The sequence below is a fragment of the Myxine glutinosa genome, chromosome 13 (assembly GCF_964187855.1).
Source record: "Myxine glutinosa chromosome 13, kmMyxGlut1.1, whole genome shotgun sequence".
In the NCBI taxonomy this organism is placed as follows: Eukaryota; Metazoa; Chordata; class Myxini; order Myxiniformes; family Myxinidae; genus Myxine; species Myxine glutinosa.
In genome coordinates this window covers 26,506,899-26,527,660 of record NC_136273.1, presented here as the reverse complement: position 1 = coordinate 26,527,660, position 20,762 = coordinate 26,506,899, and the positions used below count along the sequence as shown (strand labels likewise).

General features: G+C 49.2%; 1 protein-coding gene across 3 annotated transcripts in view; it reads right to left on the bottom strand.

Moving 5' to 3' along the window:
• The window catches only part of LOC137438730 (pre-B-cell leukemia transcription factor 1-like), a 74,953-nt gene extending 63,563 nt beyond the window's left edge, over positions 1-11,390 (bottom strand). For 2 of the 3 annotated variants that reach the window (XM_068134023.2, XM_068134024.2), the window contains exons 1-2: positions 10,818-11,169; positions 10,471-10,544 (exon numbers count right to left, since the gene is read on the bottom strand). In XM_068134023.2, coding sequence (XP_067990124.1) covers positions 10,471-10,544; positions 10,818-11,032 — 289 coding nt within the window. In that variant the 5' untranslated portion in view covers positions 11,033-11,169. Of the gene's footprint in view, positions 1-10,470; positions 10,545-10,817 lie in introns of all 3 variants that reach the window. The other variant, XM_068134027.2, reaches the window with a different exon arrangement.
• Positions 11,391-20,762: the final 9,372 nt, after the last annotated feature.

The following is a 20,762-nucleotide window of genomic DNA, read 5'->3' as shown; positions in this document are numbered from 1 at the left end:
CGCAATTATGGATTAATTGCCATTAATTATTCACTTATGAGATTTCGGGCTAATCAGCAGGGTCGCATGTGCCATCATGCCGGGGTAGGTGCCCCCTACAGAAACTGCCAACCTTCAGGTCTTGGGTATGGGGCCTAAAGTTATGGGTTGAATTTGACATCCAAAACTACTAACAATACATCCTTTAGCCCATATACATCTATGACTCCTACTACTACTACTACTAATATTTGTAATTCTTCTTGAATGGCCACAATGAATCCCATCTTCTTGTGGGGTCGTCCAAGAAGGACTTATTTGGATCAAATCATAAGAACCGGCTGGCCAGGCCACCGTGGGATCTTTAACGTCCACCAGCTAATGCTGGCAGATGAGACACCTGGCTTAACGTCCATCCGAGGGACAACGCCCCGTTTCCGAAACACCGATCTGACGGTTCATAACACGTGTCGGGAATGGAACCCAGACTAGACAGGTCAAAGGTAAGCGTGCTACCTCTGCACCATCCTGTTGTTTATGGTGTCTAAGAGTTACAGCAAGAAAGGTAAAGTTTATCTGAGTAGAAAATGTTCTTGATGGCATTTCATCCGAAACATCAACAACACAGTGATCCTCTCAATTGCAACAAATTGCAAAACAAGGCAGATGAAGGAATGAAACGAGATGCTTTTCCGAGTAGATAAAGCCACAGCTCAACCACCAATTGCAAGCTGATTTGTGGAGCAGTACACCGGCTGACTACAACTCGGGTTGCCAAAGTCCTGCAAGCCTGAGCAAGTGGAAAAGCTGGTAAAATGGGGTCCATCTATGTATCACGTAAGAGAAAAAAAAATGGAGGAAGAAAGCAGATTTTAGTTGAGAAAGTGGACATTGTGAGAAAGTGAACAAAAAGTTGAGTGTGAAAAAGAAAGTGGACAAAAAAGAAAGTGGACAAAAAAAAGAAAGTGGACAAAAAAAGAAAGTGGACAAAAGACAGTTGAGAAAGTGGACAAAAAGTTGAGTGTGCAAAAGGAAGTGGACAAAAAAAAAGAAAGTGGACAAAAAAAGAAAGTGGACAAAAAAAGGGGACAAAAAATAAAGTGGACAAAAAAAGCGAAAGTGGACAAAAGACAGTTGAGAAAGTGGACAATAGTTGAGAAAGTGGACATTTTGAGAAAGTGGACAAAAAGTTGAGTGTGCAAAAGAAAGTGGACAAAAAAAAGAAAGTGGACAAAAAAAAGAAGAAAGTGGACAAAAAAAAAGAAAGTGGACAATAGTTGACAAAGTGGACAAAAGACAGTTGAGAAAGTGAACAATAGTTGAGAAAGTGGACAATAGTTGAGAAAGTGGACAATAGTTGAGAAAGTGGACATTTTGAGAAAGTGGACATTTTGAGAAAGTGGACAAAAAGTTGTGTGCAAAAGAAAGTGGACAAAAAAAGAAAGTGGACAAAAAAAAGAAAGCGGACAAAAGACAGTTGAGGAAGTGGACAGTATGAGAGAAATGAGAGGGTAGGGGGTTGGAGAGGAGGGAATAATAAATAAAAGGCAGAGAATGGTTGCAAGAGTGGAGAGTAAAAGGAAAAGGAACAAAAAATCGTTTTTGTAACATAATAAGTAGATGCCTCCCCCCACTCATCCCCACCCCCAAGGGCAAGCAAGTAACCAATCACGTTGCCTCATTCTACCCCACCTCTGCTCCATCATCCCCCTCCCCAAACAATGCCTTTCCAAGTCCCCATATCTCTCGACCGGTGACTTGCGCTCGCTCTTGGGCCGACAGTGTGCACGAGGCGAGTCAAGGTTGAGCCATGGAGATAAATGGAAACGCAACGGCGGACAATTTAACGCTGGCACTGCGCCCCGTAATTACTCGCATTATTATGCGCCGTGCGGCCCCATCCCAGCACAGGAGTGAACAGCAGCACACCCAGCCTGCTGGGGACTGAGCTCGGCTAGCCGCAGGCCAGAGGGCATCGAGAGGGACGTCAATTCCGTTTGACGATCTTTATTCCAATATCAAATTTCACCGTTTGACAATTTGCTACCGCGAGTCCAAACGTCAGTTATTCCACCTTGATGCGGTTCATCAAAATCCAGTTTTCACCACCGTGGTGAAGCATTCAATCGGCGATCACTACCCTCGGAAAAGGAAACCAGACGCAGCACGGAAGAGGACATGAACCACCTGCGATACAAATTGAGATGCAGAAAATCTTCTATCATAACAAAGACAATTCACTTGTATGAATCGGACAATTAAACCAAAAGATGGCAGGCCTCAGTACAAGCCGGTCTCATTTCTCACCCGACCAATTGTAGTTTACCATTTGCATGGACCACACATTTCCCTCAACTTCTCAATAATGTCATGCCAAGGGGCGTAGGCCATAAACAAACGGCTTAGAATGTACATCGCTGTGATTCAAATTGGACTTGCATCCCATTTATTTCACCGCATCTCTCCGTCTTTGGGAGACACGAGCAGGGCGGTACAAAGACAGAGGCAGAAATGAAAACCATTTTCGATTACTCTCCCTTCCCGCAAAAATGCAATTAGGGATCAAGCAGATAGAAGCCTCCGTCACTGCGGCTATTAATTCTGCATCTTAATTGCACTTCTTCGGGTGGCGGGAGCCGGTGCAAGGTCCCGTGACCGGTGACTATGCCGATGCTCCCTTCTCGTTCGTCTGAACCCTCATCAAATGCCCTGCCATCGTTCCCCACTCACAATGAAAATTATAGACTTTTAACAAAACCAGATAGCTAGCCGTGTAAACAATAGCGATGGAGGTGCAAGATAGTCGACTAACATTTGGAAGATCCAAACATGGGCAGGATTGAACAATGCCTTGGCTGGATTGATGAAAGCTGTGATTCGTCCATATAGTATTTGCTTACACCAAACCCTAGATTGTGTTCGCCAGTGATGCATACTTAGTGTCAGCATTTGAAGGCCCGAATAACTCAAGTTTACATTTTATTGTATGAGGAAGTTGATTCAATGTGCAAGGTCCTTGGAAAGGAGGCTGGCCCAACGTTGTTCCAATTAGACAGACATTGGAATGAAGTGTTGGCCCAACGTTGGAAAATAGACGTCGCAATTACAACCAATAAACGACGTTGGGACAACGTTGGAAAATAGATATCGCGTTTACAACCAATAAACAACGTCATCCCGACGTCAATATTTGTTTGCGACCAATCGACCAAATGCCAACGTTGGCCCAACATTATTGTGTTAGCTGGGACGGTCAAAATCAGGACTTGTTCCACGTATGGAGTCAAACTCCATTTTTCATCCACAAATGTATTATAACACATCCCCTTCATAAATGGTGTGTACAATCTATTCCATTTGCCGAGGACACCATCAAAAACAAAATCAAATAAAAACTCATTCAAACCTGCAATTTCCACCTTGCAGATTCAAAGCAACACACTGGATATAATACAGTATACACTAACTTGTCCGTGTTTTTACCAAAAGATACACGTTCAGATTCACTGTATGGTATGGGACAAATTCCAACATCCAAGGAGCTACACACTCAATTTTTTTTCAAGAATTCAGTAAGAAAACAGTCGCAAACTGCCACATGTGGGCCAAAGCAGCGATTCGTTTAGAAGTGAAGGCAAATGGAATCTTTGGTTTGCAATCGGGAACAAAAGAGCCCAGAAGAATAAAATAATCCCGGTGCTACAACTGATTTCCAAATTTCATTTCATTCGAAGAACTAGAAACATTTACCCGACTCTAATTGACCCAAGGTGCTCCGCTGACTCGGTCGAAACTCAGTTCCTCCCAGACAGTTCAGTCGTTACACTTTTAACGAGTAGAAACGTAAATGAAACAAAGCAACAAAAAAACACAATTGATAAATATATACAGTGGGGATAGATAGAGAGAGATATAGAGAGAGATAGAGATAGAGATAGAGATAGAGATAGAGAGAGAGAGAGAGAGACAGAGAGAGAGAGAGAGAGAGAGAAGAGGTGAGACTGAAGCCGCCTCCACCCTGAGTCCAGCCATTCCTCCCCACAGTCTCATACATTTCTCAAGCATTCCATAGCAATGCCCTCACCGACTTGGCATGCGTGGAATTCCATGTAACTTGCACATCGTGCCCCATAGCTAGTGGATTTTGAGCAAGGGAAGTCATGCCTGAGGCTCAGTCCGAGATTCAAGACAAGAAAGAACCAAAAATCCTGATGTGCGGAACCAGTGTTTAAAACTAGTGTCTTTTAATGGAAGATGGCTGGAATCTCACATCCTGACTACTTTGTCACCATGTCTGCTACCTCCAAGATATAGGCCTAGTCCTGACCGCAAAATGATGCCATGAAAGAAAATTTTGTTCGACTGATGTTTTTCAGACAAAACTTTCATACTCGGTTTAGAGAACTTGCTTGTACGCGTACGTATCGACACCCCAACGCTGAATGCTTCGCGTCAACTGCGTGAAGGAAACGTAAAACAGGAAACACGAATGTTCAGCATTGTACTTTTACTCTTCTAGTCAACTAGAAATCGTTTTCCTTTTCGGACACAAAAGCCACTGTTGCAAAACTTCATCTCTCCAAACCAGAGGTGGCGCCACTTATGCTTGGGCAAGTCGATATTGCTTGAACCGCAGGCCCATTCCGCCAGTGCATACCCAATTCGGCTGTCGTGACCTGCTTCAGCGATTTATGAATACACGTATCACCATTTAAATAGGATTCCTTGTCACAGGTCGTGGAGTGTGGTACTCATGATCCGCTCCTCCGAAAGCATCACCAGCTGAATAAGAGCAAAATAAGGCTGTATAAATAAGTTAATGGATAAATGTAGTCTGTCTAAAGCGCTTGCACATTCACACTACTCTACAAAAATGGCGTCACGGGGCAATCACCACGTTCAACCCAGTTCCCCTCCTCTTACCCCCAGCAACCGCCGAGTGCAATTAAAAGGCTCGAGACGACTGCGGCAATTACGAGCACGAAAGCCTGTCCCGGAGTCGACGCAATTTGCGAGAGGGGGTGCGATGGTGCCGGGTTACTCAACATTCCCCTGGGAGATGCGAGTCGACACCGCCCTGCAGTGTTCATCTGAAGCACTTTCCCTGCTGCTGCTTTCTGGGGATTTTTTTTTTCAGAAGCACAGGTTCCAAATGAGAGGGTCACGACAAGCAAGGAGTCACAACACAACATCTCTGATTGGAGCGACATTCGATGTGAAAAATATGCAGTGTACAGTGTACGCAATTTATATCAATCGATCCATTTTTGTAGGTCTGGCAAGACGTCTGAGGTAGTGCACACGCCTTTGAGCTTTCTACTTTGAGTAAGGGTCCTGACCTGACTACAAACTGCCACCCTGGTGCTTCACAGGCAGGGAGTCAGATCAAAACATTGCTGTCCATCGGACATCTGCTCTGGTTCGTCGACAATGAGTGTGAAAGATCACCATGGCACCGCTGACTGTGTGCCAGCACCTTGGCCAAATTCGAAATTCCTGCCCTGACTCCCCGAAAAATGGGAGGGCAACAGCAAACCACCTCATGTATATAATACCTGTTGCGAGACTCCTCCTTCAGGCAGACTACCTAGGGTAGATACATTTTGTTTCCGAAGGCACTTCCATCACAGCGGAAGTGGCGGACCAGACAGGAATTAAGCAGAATTCGTACCAAGGATCATTGGTCGGCAATGCAAGTTTCCATGACTCCTCAAGCACATCCTGAACAAGTTGCAACACAGCAGCTCCTGCAATATATTCACGACACCTTAATTACATTGAAAAAATGGCTAATTAAGAGCATTACTGCGCAGACCCATTTTTTGCACTTAGTTAAGCACACCGTGGCTGCGTCCTTTTCACTAATTATGCCTTGTTGACAACTCGCATCTGCGGTTGTGTGAGTGAGTGCGAGGAAGTGTGAGTGAGGGATGCAAGTTTGCATCGAAACGTGACTCGTAGCAAAATGCCGTCATGATCGTAATCCCTTCTACAAGATCTTTTCATTACTCTGACTCCAGCATCCCGACCCGTCATCGGATCTGTCTGCAACACGACCAATCATGGGGCCGGCCTGCAATATGACCAATCGTAGGATCAGCCTGCAACATGACTGATCATGAGATCGGCCTGCAACACGACCGACCATGAAATCTGCCTGCAACACGACCGATCATGGGTGATCGACGGCAAATTAAACGCGCCCGCACACAGTTTCATCCCCCACTGTATGTTGCAAAAAGAGAGACATGTGTCCCCGGTGAAAAAGCACTAATTTGAGGCATGTGCGGTTTGCACTACAGACCGAGATGCTGTATGGTCGAGGTCACTCGCGTTCATTTTCATATGACAATATGCCTCGAGTATGAAGAGGAAGCTACGGACAGTGAACAGTCAAACTTTCAAGGACAGAGCACAAAAGTTATCTGTGCTTTCTCATTGCTCCTTGTGATTGAACACAATAATAATGTTGCATAGAAAGGAGATGCCAATAGAAAAACCTCGTGTGTACACCGTGAGATACAAAGCGCCGGACTTCTGACAGAATGTGGTTTCCATTTAAGGCTTCGGTCACACTGGTCCAATTCCGCCTCCCCCCTCCTCCGGCCCAACTTTCAAGGCCCTTTCATTGGCATACGATCATGCAAAATAAATCAACCTCTCCGATGTGAAAGAGGGTGAGACTGCTCAGACAGTTCGGTGTCTGTGGTGGACACTGACATGAAAAGCAGCCACAGAAACGACCAGCTTGTGTGAATGAAGATTGGCAGGGCCTGGATTCCTAACCGTCCACGACACTACATTCCTGAGTGTCTGCTGCCTGTCCCAACCCCCTTCTCCACATCATCCACAATACAAACTTTCCTTGTGTGCGAATTGAGGAACTGTTATGGAAGAACTGCCACCACATTTTTACATCTACGTCGTCATTAAATGAGCAGGAAATTGGTTGTAGTAGAGAAGAACCGTATTTGAGAATGGAGGCACTACCAACTAGTAGAGCTGTCAAGCAGGAATGGTTCGGGTCCGACGGTTAGGTCACCAGGTGGTCATCCGCGACAGGTCACCGATGCAGATCACTTGGCAGTCAAACTGCCCAACAGGAAGTTTGCCTGCTGGACAGCTATACTAGTTGGTTGTCACTTTAAAGCACATCCGAGTCACCACCGAAACGATATGACAGCTGCCATCATTATGGTCCCAGAAACAGATCGAGAGGGTGGGTGGATTCAAACCATCAACCCCACAGTGCCATCCGGAAGTGCAGGCCACAAACGCAACAATCACAAGAAGATGAAAGCCGTTCTTGTTCAATCCTCACTCGTTGGAATCCAATAGTGGGATTTCAAGGGAACCCCCACTCTTGTCCAGTATGAGCAGTTGGGTCTTTCCAGTGGTCTCTGCGTCCTTCATACCAGGAAGTCGGCAATTTGGATTTGGGACGCCAATCACCGGCGTTCTGACACCATGCAGCTGAGACAGAAAGGTAGCAATGCGGTAGCGGTTCTTAATGCCAGCAGGGTATCGCACACACGCTCTCACGACTTAGTGCGATGGCAGTCGGTAAGGGAAGGCCCAAAATAAGCACCAAGGCATATGTACGTTCGCAAGCACCAAGGCATATGGCATATGATGCGTGAACTCAAATGGCATATGAAGGCCCAAAACAAACACCAAGGCATATGAAGGCCCAAAACAAGCACCAAGGCATATGATGCGTGTACTCAAATCATGCTTCACGTGGAGCAGCGACTGCATCGGTACGTCATTAAAAACATGTGCGGAAAACCTAGACGCATGTGCACGACGGAATTTCATATCCAATTAAACCAAATTATCATTTCCTCAAATATTACAACATTATTATTATTATTATTGGTAATACAGAGAGATCCAAGTTTCTTAAATGTGATATTACTCAAAAGTCGAGGGATACAGTCAGGTCGTGGGGTTTACGCCCAATCATGCCGGATTCCCCCCACACCCCTGCCTCTAACCCTTCACCCTCACCACCCATCCCTCCTCCTTCAACCTCACTACCGCCACCCTCCAACCTCACGCCCACCATCTTCTCCTCCTGCCCACGGCCTGGAGCGCCGATGCCTTCACGCTTCGCTTGGCAATTTGTCCGCAATACAGACCATACTCCCTCTCCCCCCAACCACAACCTTTCCTCCCAGCCCTCAAGTACTCCAACCCCTTTATCGGAGCAGCACATTTCAGGGGGAAATTGAACAGGGAGGACACACAGAGCGGGGAAGGCTGCCGGTGGTGGAGACTCGCCTGGAGCCTCACAAAAGGCACCGCGGGGATAAATCTCCACCACGTCAAAGCCTTTTGTTCACAAAGAATTGGCGGCGGTGCCAGCAGGGATGTATCTCCGGGAGTTTGGGGCGGATCGGGCATCCAAGGACGCACTGACAACGGAGGGGGACTTTGGGGAAAAAATTGGAACAAAGAGAGGAGAAAAGCAGAAAGAAAGTGAGAGTGGGGCAGAGAGAGCGAAACAAAACAAAAACCTAAACATAAAAGAAACAAGAGCAGCGGATGCGGAATATCGAAGGTCCCTCCTGTATTTCAAACTCGTATGATCAAAGTTAATCTTTCTGTCCATCCGCGAGCGGAGACCCCGGGACATCGTGGGATGGGGATGGACATCTGTGCGGAATTATCATTCCTGGCGTACTTTAGACGCCACTCGAACTGACGTGAAGCACTCACATCGGACACGCACACCGCTTTGAAACAAGGTGGAAACAATGCGACGTGTCTGCGGTGTCCGTCACCCGACAATTGTACTCTCGGACTGATGGACGGACAAGCGGGCCGGTCCAAATTATTCGACCCCACGCGACCCTTTACAACTTCAATGTCTTATGGTCTATGGTCATCCCAAATCTATGGTCATCCCAAAAGGAGCCGGAGGGACGGATAGTAAAATAATAATAATTATCATTATTTAATATAATTTAACTCAACCGGTCAACACAACAAGCGATGCTTTTGGATCATCTATCAAAACCAAATGTGATAGATACCTGCAAAGGTGTTATTTGCTTATTTATTTAGTTATCTCTTTTTATTTATTTAATAACGATGCCTCATTTCCATCACGAAGGGCCAAGCTGTTCGTTTCCGTGAGTCTGTGGGCATCGCGAAGTTGCCAAGAAGCTCCTGGTACGTGATACGAGTTGAGGCTGAGACGTTACAACTAGCACCGTCGTTGGGGGGTGTGGAGGCTAAGAGGGGACCCTGGCAAGCAGGGAGATCTCTGAGCATCGCATAGTTACCATGAAGCTCGTGATACGTGATCAGGGTTGAGGTTGAGATGTTACAACTCAGACAGACGTTGGGGCGCGGGGGAGGCGTGGGGGCTAAAAGAAGACCCCGGCAAGGGGGGCGATCCGTGAGTCTGTGGGCATCGTGAAGTTACCAGGAAGCTCGTGGTATGTAATACGAGTTGAGGTTGCGAGATGTTACAACTTGCACAGACGTTAGAGGATGAGGGGCTAAAAGAAGACCCTGGAAAGGGGGGCGATCCGTGAGTCCGTGGGCATCGTGAAGTTGCCAGGAAACTCGTGGTATGTAATACGAGTTGAGGTTGTGAGATGTTACAACTTGCCCAGACGTTAGGGGGCGATCCGTGAGTCCGCGGGCATCGTGACGTTGCCAGGAAACTCGTGGTATGTAATACGAGATGAGGTTGTGAGATGCTACAACTTGCACAGTCGTTAGGGGGTGAGGGGCTAAAAGAAGACCCTGGAAAGGGGGGCGATCCGTGAGTCCGTGAGCATCGCGGAGTTGCCAGGAAAGTCGTGGTATGTGATACGAGATGAGGTTGTGAGATGTTACAACTCGCACCAACATTAGGGGGCGAGAGCTAAAATAATACCCCGGAAAGGGGGGCGATCCGTGAGTCTGTGGGCATCGTGAAGTTGCCAGGAAACTCGTGGTACGTGATACGAGTTGAGGTTGCGAGATGTTACAACTCGCACAAACATTAGGGGGCGAGAGCTAAAAGAAGACCCCGGAAAGGGGGGCAATCCGTGAGTCTGTGGGCATCGTGAAGTTGCCAGGAAACTCGTGGTACGTGATACGAGTTGAGGTTGCGAGATGTTACAACTCGCACAAACTTTAGGGGGCGAGAGCTAAAAGAAGACCCCGGAAAGGGGGGCGATCTGTGAGTCTGTGGGCATCGTGAAGTTGCCAGGAAGCTCGTGGTATGTGATACGAGTTGAGGTTGCGGGATGTTACAACTCGCACCAACATTAGGGGGTGGGGGCTAAGAGAAGACCCCGGGAAGGGGAGGGGCAAGAGGGGTTTGCAAGGCCGGGGCTGGGGAGCGGTGGACGCGGAAAGTTTGGCTTCCCGAGCGCGTTGGGAAATGAAAAGTGAAACGCGACGAGTTTCCATCAAAATGGCGAGAGCGGTCGATGCGCGGCAAGGACGGGGCGGCGATCGCGTGGACTCCCTCCCGTCACGGATCCTCACCTGTCTTCTCCTTTATCTCACACAGCACCGAGAAGAGCGCGGGCTTCATCCGGTGGCAGTTGAGGCCGTGCTTTCTGCAAATGCACAGCGACAATAGTGACGGCAATAACAATAGTAATAATAATAATGGTGGTGATGATGATGTGCGAGGCGAGTTTGGAGTGTGCGCGAGTGGTGCACGGAGGAGCCCGACGCGCGCACTCGGATCTCTCTGTGTCTCCTCAGCTTCTCGCACACGCTCCTACATTCGCCGTAAAATGGCGGCGATGGAGACGCTCGCTATAAGACGCACGAGCACCGGGCGCGTTACTCTCGCTCTCTCTCTCGCTCTCTCTCCCCGTCCGTACCTCGCCTGCGCCTCGTCCAGGCTCTGGTCCGTGATGGTCATGATCTGCTGTAGGATATCTCCGATGTCCTGCTTGCGCCCCTCGCCATCGGGCCCGTCCTGCGTGCCGCCGCCTCCGCCGACGTGCGCGTGCATGGACAGGACCCCCGGCACGCCCGCGTGCGCCGCCATGCCTAGGGCCGCGTGCGGCTGCATGAGGCGCGGCTGCTCGTCCATGGCGCGCGGCGCGTCCGCCAAGCGAGGGGGGCTCGAGACGCGGGGAGAGGGGTCGGAGCGACGAGGGGCGGGGGGCCCGGAGGGGCGGGAGGGAGGGAAGCGTTCGACACGGAGAGAGCAAGCGATGGATGCCGCAGCAGCGATGCCGCGCCGTGTGCACACGACGAAGTGGCTCCTCCTGCGGTCGGCTCGAGCTCGGGGTCCACCCTACCCCTGTGGGCCGCACGTGTCACGCACACCTCAACTCACATACACACGCGCCCATTAATCGATATGGGTATAAACGTGCGCAGATTGGATCTTGTGCGTTGATTTAACGTAACTCCAGGATCTTCGGCGTTCGTCCGGCAATTCACTCGATCTTCACCCGCGGACCCTCCAGGGAAGACCCCCGTGCCCGGTGCGTCACGTGCCCCGGTCCTCGGTAGTGTGCTGTACAATCCACCGGTGCATTTAAGTACGGTACCGGTACGCACAAAATATCGGTGCTGCTCGATCGAACTCTTCTTCTTCTTCCTCGATAGCCGTCGACCTTCGACCAATGAAAAAGCAAAGTCTCCGAAAGGAGCGCGACCTTCACAAAGCGATCTGCCGATGGTCCAAGTGATGGAAATGGTCGAACGTGCACAGAGGGACGTGTGTGGTGTACTTGGAGGGGGTGGAGATTGCATGGAGGAAGAAGCGGAGGAGGCGGAGGAGGGCAAGCCCGGGTGAGCTCCGCCCGCCAAGACCTACACCGACACGGGACTCGCTTCGGCCATTCACCGAGCCCGAACGCCTGGTGTACCGCTTCGAGTGGCGCGTCATCGGTGCACCTTTTGGAGGAGGTGAGTGCACTGTGCGATCTCGCAGAAATTATGGGTCGTTCCCACAAACAGCCCGAGGTCTCCACGTGTACAGCGGTCACGTTACCGGGTTCGAATCCCGAAACAGGAACGCGCGATCACCTTCGAAACACACTGGGATTCGTACCTGAGGCTGCAGGTGCACTTTGCTCGGCACTCGCATCGTGGCGCCATACAGGTAGCCTACTGCGGTTTCATAGTTCGATTCCAGCCCCTGCGACATACACCTCGATCTATACCTGCTCCAGGTACCATGATCTATACCTGCTCCAGGTACCATGATCTATACTTGCTCCAGTTACGATGATCTATACCTGCTCCAGATACCATGTTCTAACCTGCTCCAGGTACCATGTTCTATACCTGCTCCAGGTACCATGATCTATACCTGCTCCAGGTACCATGATCTATACCTGCTCCAGGTACCATGATCTATACCTGCTCCAGGTACCATGATCTATACCTGCTCCAGGTACCATGTTCTATACCTGCTCCAGGTACCATGATCTATACCTGCTCCAGGTACCATGATCTATACCTGCTCCAGGTACCATGTTCTATACCTGCTCCAGGTACCATGATCTATACCTGCTCCAGGCACCATGATCTATACCTGCTCCAGGTACCATGATCTATACCTGCTCCAGGCACCATGATCTATACCTACTCCAGGCACCATGATCTATACCTGCTCCAGGTACCATGATCTATACCTGCTCCAGGCACCATGATCTATACCTGCTCCAGGCACCATGTTCTATACCTGCTCCAGGTACCATGATCTATACCTGCTCCAGGCACCATGATCTATACCTGCTCCAGGCACCATGATCTATACCTGCTCCAGGCACCATGATATATACCTGCTCCAGGCACCATGATCTATACCTGCTCCAGGTACCATGATCTATACCTGCTCCAGGTACCATGATCTATACCTACTCCAGGTTCCATGATCTATACCTACTCCAGGTACCATGATCTATACCTGCTCCAGGTACCATGATCTATACCTGCTCCAGGTACCATGTTCTATACCTGCTCCAGGTACCATGATCTATACCTGCTCCAGGTACCATGATCTATACCTGCTCCAGGTACCATGTTCTATACCTGCTCCAGGTACCATGTTCTATACCTGCTCCAGGTACCATGATCTATACCTGCTCCAGGTACCATGATCTATACCTACTCCAGGTACCAAGTTCTATACCTGCTCCAGGTATCATGTTCTATACCTGCTCCAGGTACCATGATCTATAACTGCTCCAGGTACCATGATCTATAACTGCTCCAGGTACCATGATCTATACCTGCTCCAGGTACCATGATCTATAACTGCTCCAGGTACCATGATCTATAACTGCTCCAGGTACCATGTTGTATACCTGCTCCAGGTACCATAATATATACCTGCTCCAGGTACCATGTTCTATACCTGCTTCAGGTACCATAATCTATACTTGCTCCGGGTACCATGATCTATACCTGCTCTAGGTACCATGTTCTATACCTGCTCCAGGTACCATGATCTATACCTGCTCCAGGTACCATGTTCTATACCTGCTCCAGGTACCATGATCTATACCTGCTCCGGGTACCATGATCTATACCTGCTCTAGGTACCATGTTCTATACCTGCTCCAGGTACCATGATCTATACCTGCTCCAGGTACCATGTTCTGTACCTGCTCCAGGTACCATGATCTATACTTGCTCCGGATACCATGATCTATACATGCTCCAGGTACCATGATCTATACCTGCTCCAGGTACCATGATCTATACCTGCTCCAGCCAGGTACCATGATCTATACCTGCTCCAGGTACCATGATCTATACCTGCTCCAGGTACCATGATCTATACCTGCTCCAGGTACCATGATCTATACCTGCTCCAGGTACCATGATCTATACCTGCTCCAGGTACCATGTCACGTGCTCTTTTGAACCTCCTAAAGACCGCGGTATGTGAGATCGACATTCACACAATTTACGTCACTATTCATGCGGAACAATGACGTCACATCGTCGTCAATACAAACGCATTGTTATTGTTTTTAACCGTCTCTTCGTTCTCGCGGGTTTCCCCCGTTTGTGTTTAAGTCTCCACAACAACAAAGCGTTTCATTTGGCGTTTACTCGAATTACAATCACAACCAATCAATAGTATTGTTTTAATCGAAAGGTTCATAAAAAAGAACGGTTATTGATAAATTGAGCGACTGTTAATATCAGAGAACAAAGTTTACCGGGGAGTAGGTGGGTTCGGAAGGGGGGGGTGAAGAAATCGGAGGTGGGGGGGGGGCTAGGAGAGGGAGGGGGAGCTAGGAGAGGAAGGGGGGGCTAGGAGAGGAAGGGGGGGGGGTTTGCGAGAAGGGAGAGTTCAGAGTGGGAGAAGGTGGTACGGAGGGGTGTGGGAGATCGGAGGGGATGTGGAGTTTGGAGTGGGGAGGGGAAGGGGTAATTTCAGAAGGGGGGGTGAGAAATCGGAGGGGGAGGATTGGAGAGGGGGGAGAGGAGGGAGAGTTCAGAGTGGAAGAGGGTGGTATGGAGGGGTGGGGGAGATCGGAGGGGTGTGGAGTTTGGAGTGGGGAGGGGAAGGGGTAAGTTCAGAAGGGGTGGGGGTGAGAAATCGGAGGGGGGAGGATTGGAGAGGGGGAGAGGGGGGAGAGTTCAGAGTGGGAGAGGGTGGTATGGAGGGGTGGGGGAGATCGGAGGGGATGTGGAGTTTGGAGTGGGGAGGGGAAGGGCTAAGTTCAGAATGGGGGGGGGGGTGAGAAATCGGAGGGGGGGGGGGATTGGAGAGGTTTGAGATGGGGGAGAGTTCAGAGTGGGAGAGGGTGGTATGGAGGGGTGGGGGAGATCGGAGGGGATGTGGAGTTTGGAGTGGGGAGGGGAAAGGGTAAGTTCAGAAGGGGAGGGTGAGAAATCGGAGGGGGGGGGGGATTGGAGAGGTTTGAGAGGGGGAGAGTTCAGAGTGGGAGAGGGTGGTACGGAGGGGTGCGGGAGATCGGAGGGGATGTGGAGAATGGAGTGGGAGGTGGGGGAATTGGAGATGGAGAGGATGTGGGAGTTCAGGGGGGGAATGAACTCGGAAGGGGGGAAGAGATCGGAGGAGATGTTTCAGAGTTCAGAGTGGGGGGGGGGGGTAGTGAATTCAGAGTATGGAAGAAGGGGTGCTGGAGAGGTAGTGGGTGGGAGGAAGGGGAAATTGGAGGGAGAAGAGTTCAGAGGGGGTATGAGTTCGAAGTGGGGTGGAGACCAGAGGGGTGAGAGTTTGAAGAGAGGGGCTGAGTTGAGAATGGGGGTTGGGGAGGGGAGATCGGAGAGGTGTTGAGTTCGGAGTGGGAGAAAGGGGGGGCGAAGATCGTAGAGGAGGTGTGATTTTAGAGGGGATGTGAGTTTGGAAGGGGAGGAGGAGAGATCGGAGAGGTGTTGAGTTCCGAGTGGGAGAGGGTTGGGGGCGAAGATCGGAGAGGGGGTGTGATTTCAGAGGGGGTGTGAGTTTGGAAGGGGGGGTGAAGATCAGAGAGGGGGTGTGATTTCAGGGGGGGTGTGAGTTTGGAAGGGGGGGAGGGGAGATCGGAGAGGTGTTGAGTTCCGAGTGGGAGAGGGGGGGGGCGAAGATCGGAGAGGGGGTGTGATTTCAGAGGGGGTGTGAGTCTGGAAGGGGGAGGTGAAAATCGGAGAGGGGGTGTGATTTCAAGGGAGGTGTGAGTTTGGAAGGGGGGGAGGGGAGATCGGAGAGGTGTTGAGTTCCGAGTGGGAGAGGGGGGGGGGCGAAGATCGGAGAGCGGAGTGATTTCAGGGGGGTGGGGGATCGTGCCTGGTTTCAAACCATGTCTCCATCATACGGGGGTCTCCCTCCGTCGGTCAAACTGTATCTTTGTCCCACACAAAGGACTCTCTCGCGCATATTTCAGGGTCTCCCTTTAATGGGCGCTTTCCATACATTCGCTATGGTAATGTGGCGCCGATTATGCAAATTCCACACAATTTTCTCTCTGTTTGCGTGTACAGATAGTGGCAAATATTAAGCAGGGTACATACATCCCCGAGACGACAGGAGGGGGCTCAGAGGCCTAACCCCCCTCCAAGTGTTTGATATTTACGAGCACCATTGCTGAAGGTCACGGTTCCGCAGGCGGCATAAATTACCGAAAATTATCAGGGCTGCGAATCCGTTTCCCCCTTAATGTCCCTCGCTCGGTCCGCGCCTGCGGGCGGTCGCTTCCCGCCCTCCGGGCAAATGGAAACCCCCGCAAGACCCCGGGTTTGTTTTGGCTATCGTGTACCACTCGGGTCACGAGGCGTTTAGGGTAACGAGAATCGAACGAGCTGCCGTGTACCTGCGTGCGCAACTGTGAGTACCGGAGTTAATGGGTCGAAACTGCCGATGCTGAAATGGTCATCTGCTCTCCCAGAATGGTCGTTCACGTGTAATTCTAGAATGTGGATACTTTTGCAAATACGCACACGTGACTCGAACGTACTCGGTGCCCGTATTATGGTCTTGATCCACATTGGCCGAGAGTGAACGACCTTTTGCAGATACGAACTGCACACGAGTACCTTGTTCCATTCAGTCACAATAAACGGCGGCGTTGGTCTTCCAGAATGTTCTAAAAATAAAAGACCCTGATACAACGTATCAAGTGATACAGCCACAAATGGGTTGGTCTGGAGTACGCCAATGTTGGTTGTCCTTGTCTGAGCTACTGTACATGTTGAAGCTACTGCGGGTTATATACCGGCTGGCTGAGAGTTCCGGACTATAAGTAGAACAAGCTACAGCAGGTTAATGTATGTCGGGCTGGAGCAAACCATTGCAGGTTAAACCAGGTTAGGCTAGTGTGGGCAATTATTGTACACGAGCAAAGATGCCCAGCGTTGCCAGGCAACGCCAGATCCCTCCTTCCATCCCTTCCCCTGCCTCTTCCCACCCCACCTCCTACCTCCGGACTCCCATCGGCCACCCCACTCCTTCCCCTCCCTCCAGACTCCCACCGGCTACCCCACTCCTTCCCCTACCTCCTCCGATTCCTTCCCCTCCCTCCTCCGATTCCTTCCCCTCCCTCTGGACTCACACCCTACCCTTTCCCCTCCCTCCTCCCACCTCCACCATCCCTTCTCCTCCCTCCTGTATACATAACTTATTTAATGTGTCCATGTGCAGTACTTAACTTCTAAAACTAGAACAGCGCACGGTAGAGAGAGCATACCTCTGCCAGACTGAACAGGTTACATTTTGTATCCCACTGATTCAGCAGATCTGAATCCAGACTTGAACCAAAATCAAATCGCTTGTTGTTGTCGCCTCAAACCAACTCATCCACCTATTTTTTTTTTTTTTTTTTTTGTATACAAGATGGAGGCTCGTGTAAGAGCTAACATTGATCACAAAAAGACAAACTGACACATAAAACATAAAACATATAATAAAGGGAGCGGGAGACAAGATGTGGAGAGAGGGGGACGCACACAAGTACAACATTTGAGAGCAGGGACATCGGGAGATCTGTGGGAGGGAGAGGCCTTGGGGGGAGGAGGAGTGGGAAGGGGGGAGGGTGTGGGAGAGATAAAAACACACATGGGCACAGCTAGGACTTCCAGGAAAGAAGTCGGAATTTCAGGAAAGTGGATCTGGGGTGAACTAACGGGGGTAGAAAAGATCAAGGTTTTGGATGGGGGAAGATAAGCGATGGTGGTGAACAGCTGTTTTAAAGACCTGGAGGGAGGAGTGGGATTGAATAGAGTGAGGGAGTTTGTTCCAGAGGCGGGAGAAAAGAGGAATGAAGGAGTGAATGTTGTTACAAGTCATCCACAACTTTTTGAAATATCGTGTCGTATATCGTTTTTGGCCCCATCACTCAATGGTGAAGAATCATTTAAGAGTTCAAAAAAACCTCTCATATCCGGATTCGAATCGTCACCAGAATTTAATCAATTTTTCCTTGTCACACACCCAACCTGTCCACCAAATTTCGTTCGTATCTGTCTATACCTTTTTGAGATATTATGCTATAATATATCGTTTTTTTTGCCTTATCTCTCAATGCTATAATATATCGTCCGTATCTGTCTATACCTTATCTCTCATTTCCAAGCTGGCCTCCAAAGCCAGTCGCCGACTGGGCATCCTCCGTCGTGCGAAGTCCTTCCTAGGCACACCTGAGCTCCTCACCACATACAAGGCTTTCATCCGCAGCTCAATGGAATACTGCTCTCCCCTCTGGGCCGGTGCTCCTGCCTCACACCTAGCTCGGCTTCACGCTATTGAAACCAAAGCTTTCAGAATCATTGGAATCTCCCGCGATGAAGCTATCTCTGAGGGCCTTTCACTCACTCACCGCAGGCAGGTAGGTGGTCTTTCTGTCTTCTACCGACTCCTCTCCGGCCTTGCACCCCCAGCTCTCTCTGTGCTCTGTCCCCCAAATATTCCTACAGGTCGCACAAGATCTGCCAGCAACCCTCTGATGGTTAAACTGCCGAAATCTCGGCTCTCTGCTCACCTTCACTCTTTCATTCCTGTTTTCTCCCGCCTCTGGAACAAACTCCCACACTCCCTTCAATCCCACTCCTCCCTCGAGGTCTTTAAAACAGCTGTTCACCACCATCTCTTATCTTCCCCCATCCAAAACCTTGATCTTTTCTACCAGCCTTGATCTATTCACCCCAGATCCACCTTGTTTGAAATTCCAACTTCTTTCCTGGAAGTCCTGGCAGTGTCCATATGTTTTATACCTCTCCCACCCCCCCCCCCCCCTTCCCATGCCTCCCCCCAAAGCCCTCTCCCTCCCACAGATCTCTCGATGTCTCCATGTCTCTCGGTCCCTGCTCTCAAATGTTGTGTTTGTGTCCTTTCCCCTCTCTCCCCATCTTGTCTACCGCTCCCGATGTTATTTGTTTTATGTGTCGGTTTGTCTGTTTGTCTTTCTGTGTGATTAATGTTCGCTCTTTCACGAGCCTCGATCTTGTATACAAAAAAAAAAAAAAAAAAAAAAACAATGGTGAAGAAACACTTTTTAAAACCCTCAAATCCAGATCCGGATCTTCACCAAAATCTAATCATTTCGTCCTTGTCACATACACTACCTCTCCACCAAATTTCGTTCAAATGCATCCACAACTTTTTGAGATATCTTGTTCACAGATAGACACACAGACATGGGGATGAAAACATAACCTCCATCCACCTTTGGCGGCGAAGGTAATAAGAAAAAATAATAATAATAATAATAACTGCCCCGGCCTCCCGACTAATTAATTATGTCTAAGGAGGGACCACAGTCTCACTTTCAAAACTACGCTTAGTTCGAAGAATCGGTAAGCTCTTACAATTTCAAGATTTCACTTCAGATTTTGACAGTTATTTAATCCACCAGCTCCGTTCCTCAAATCTAAAACAACAACAACAACAACATGCATTTTAAGGCCATTTTCCCTGCTAGAGCGGGGGTTAGCCTTGCGGTCCCCATGACAATCTTCTCCATTTTGCCCTATTTTCTGCATCTCTCCTTGTTAACCCCCTTGCCCGCATTTCTTCTTCCACCATCTTCAGCCAAGTCTTTCTCGGTCTTCCACGTCCTCTACTTCCTTCTACATTCATTTCCATCACTCTTCTCAACCAGTCACTTTCATCCTTCCTCAACACATGACCAAACCATCTCAACCTGTTCCTCTTCACAGCATCAATCACAGGCTCTATTCGCATCATCTTTCGCAATTCATCATTTGTCTTCCTCTCTCTCAACGATACTCCGCACATCCACCGAACCATTCGCATTTCCACCCTTTCCAGCCTTCGTTGCTGCTCTACGTTCATTACCCATATCTCGCTCCCATAAATCATAACACTTCTCACACATGCAGCATACACCTTTCCCTTCAGCTTCAACGACACTCCCCTCCTCATCAGCACGCCACTCAGTTCCCGAAACTTCTTCCATGCACATCTCACTCTAGCAACCGTTGCCGAGTCTGATCCACCTTCTCCATTCAGCATGTCTCCGAGATAGCAAAATGTTTTCACACCTTCGAGCTTCACGCCGTCTCCAAGATCCAACTCAACATTTCCTCCATCTGCAGCTCCCTCTGTGCACACCTTACATTTGAATGTAGCTGCCACACTGGTTAATGACCCTCTCAGACCACTACATTTTTGATGAACCCACTCAGCGCACATTGTACATTGAATGGAGTTCACTCCAACACCCTTCCTGCACACAGCACATGGCCACTTCCCAGTTCTTTCCACCTCACCACATGCTTTACCACTTGCCATCACCTTCGTCTTTCCTATATTCACCTTCAGACCTTTTGTACCAAACTTTTGTACCTTTTGTACTTCAATCCGAACAACATTGGCTCCATCGTCCAAATTTCTTGCCACTTCAATCTCCTCATCCGCACACCTTTCCACCGCATCCAAGCACCTTGCTGTGAAGGGCGTGTGTATATATATATATATATATATATATATATATATATATATATATATATATATATATATATATATATATATATATACGTAGTGTGTTCAAAAAGTATCCGACCTTTATTTTTCGTGCGTAAAAAAAAAGAAGCTAGGGAGGCGTTGATTGGTGCACGTATGTAGGCGATCCTAATGCACACGCGTGAAGTTTTTCCCACCTGCAGAAGCTGTCATTCGACGGCAGACCGCCGATGAGTGAGGACATGTAAGTGAGCGCCGTCGGATTTTCGTTTTTGACAAAATGACGGAAAAACTTGAACAACGCTACTGCATCAAATTTTGTGTTTATTGGCCTCGGGGATGTTGGATGCTTCCATTGTGATGACTGCAACTTGGTTTCTGGGTCGTACCCATAAACCCAGGACTCATCGCCAGTGATCACTGTGTT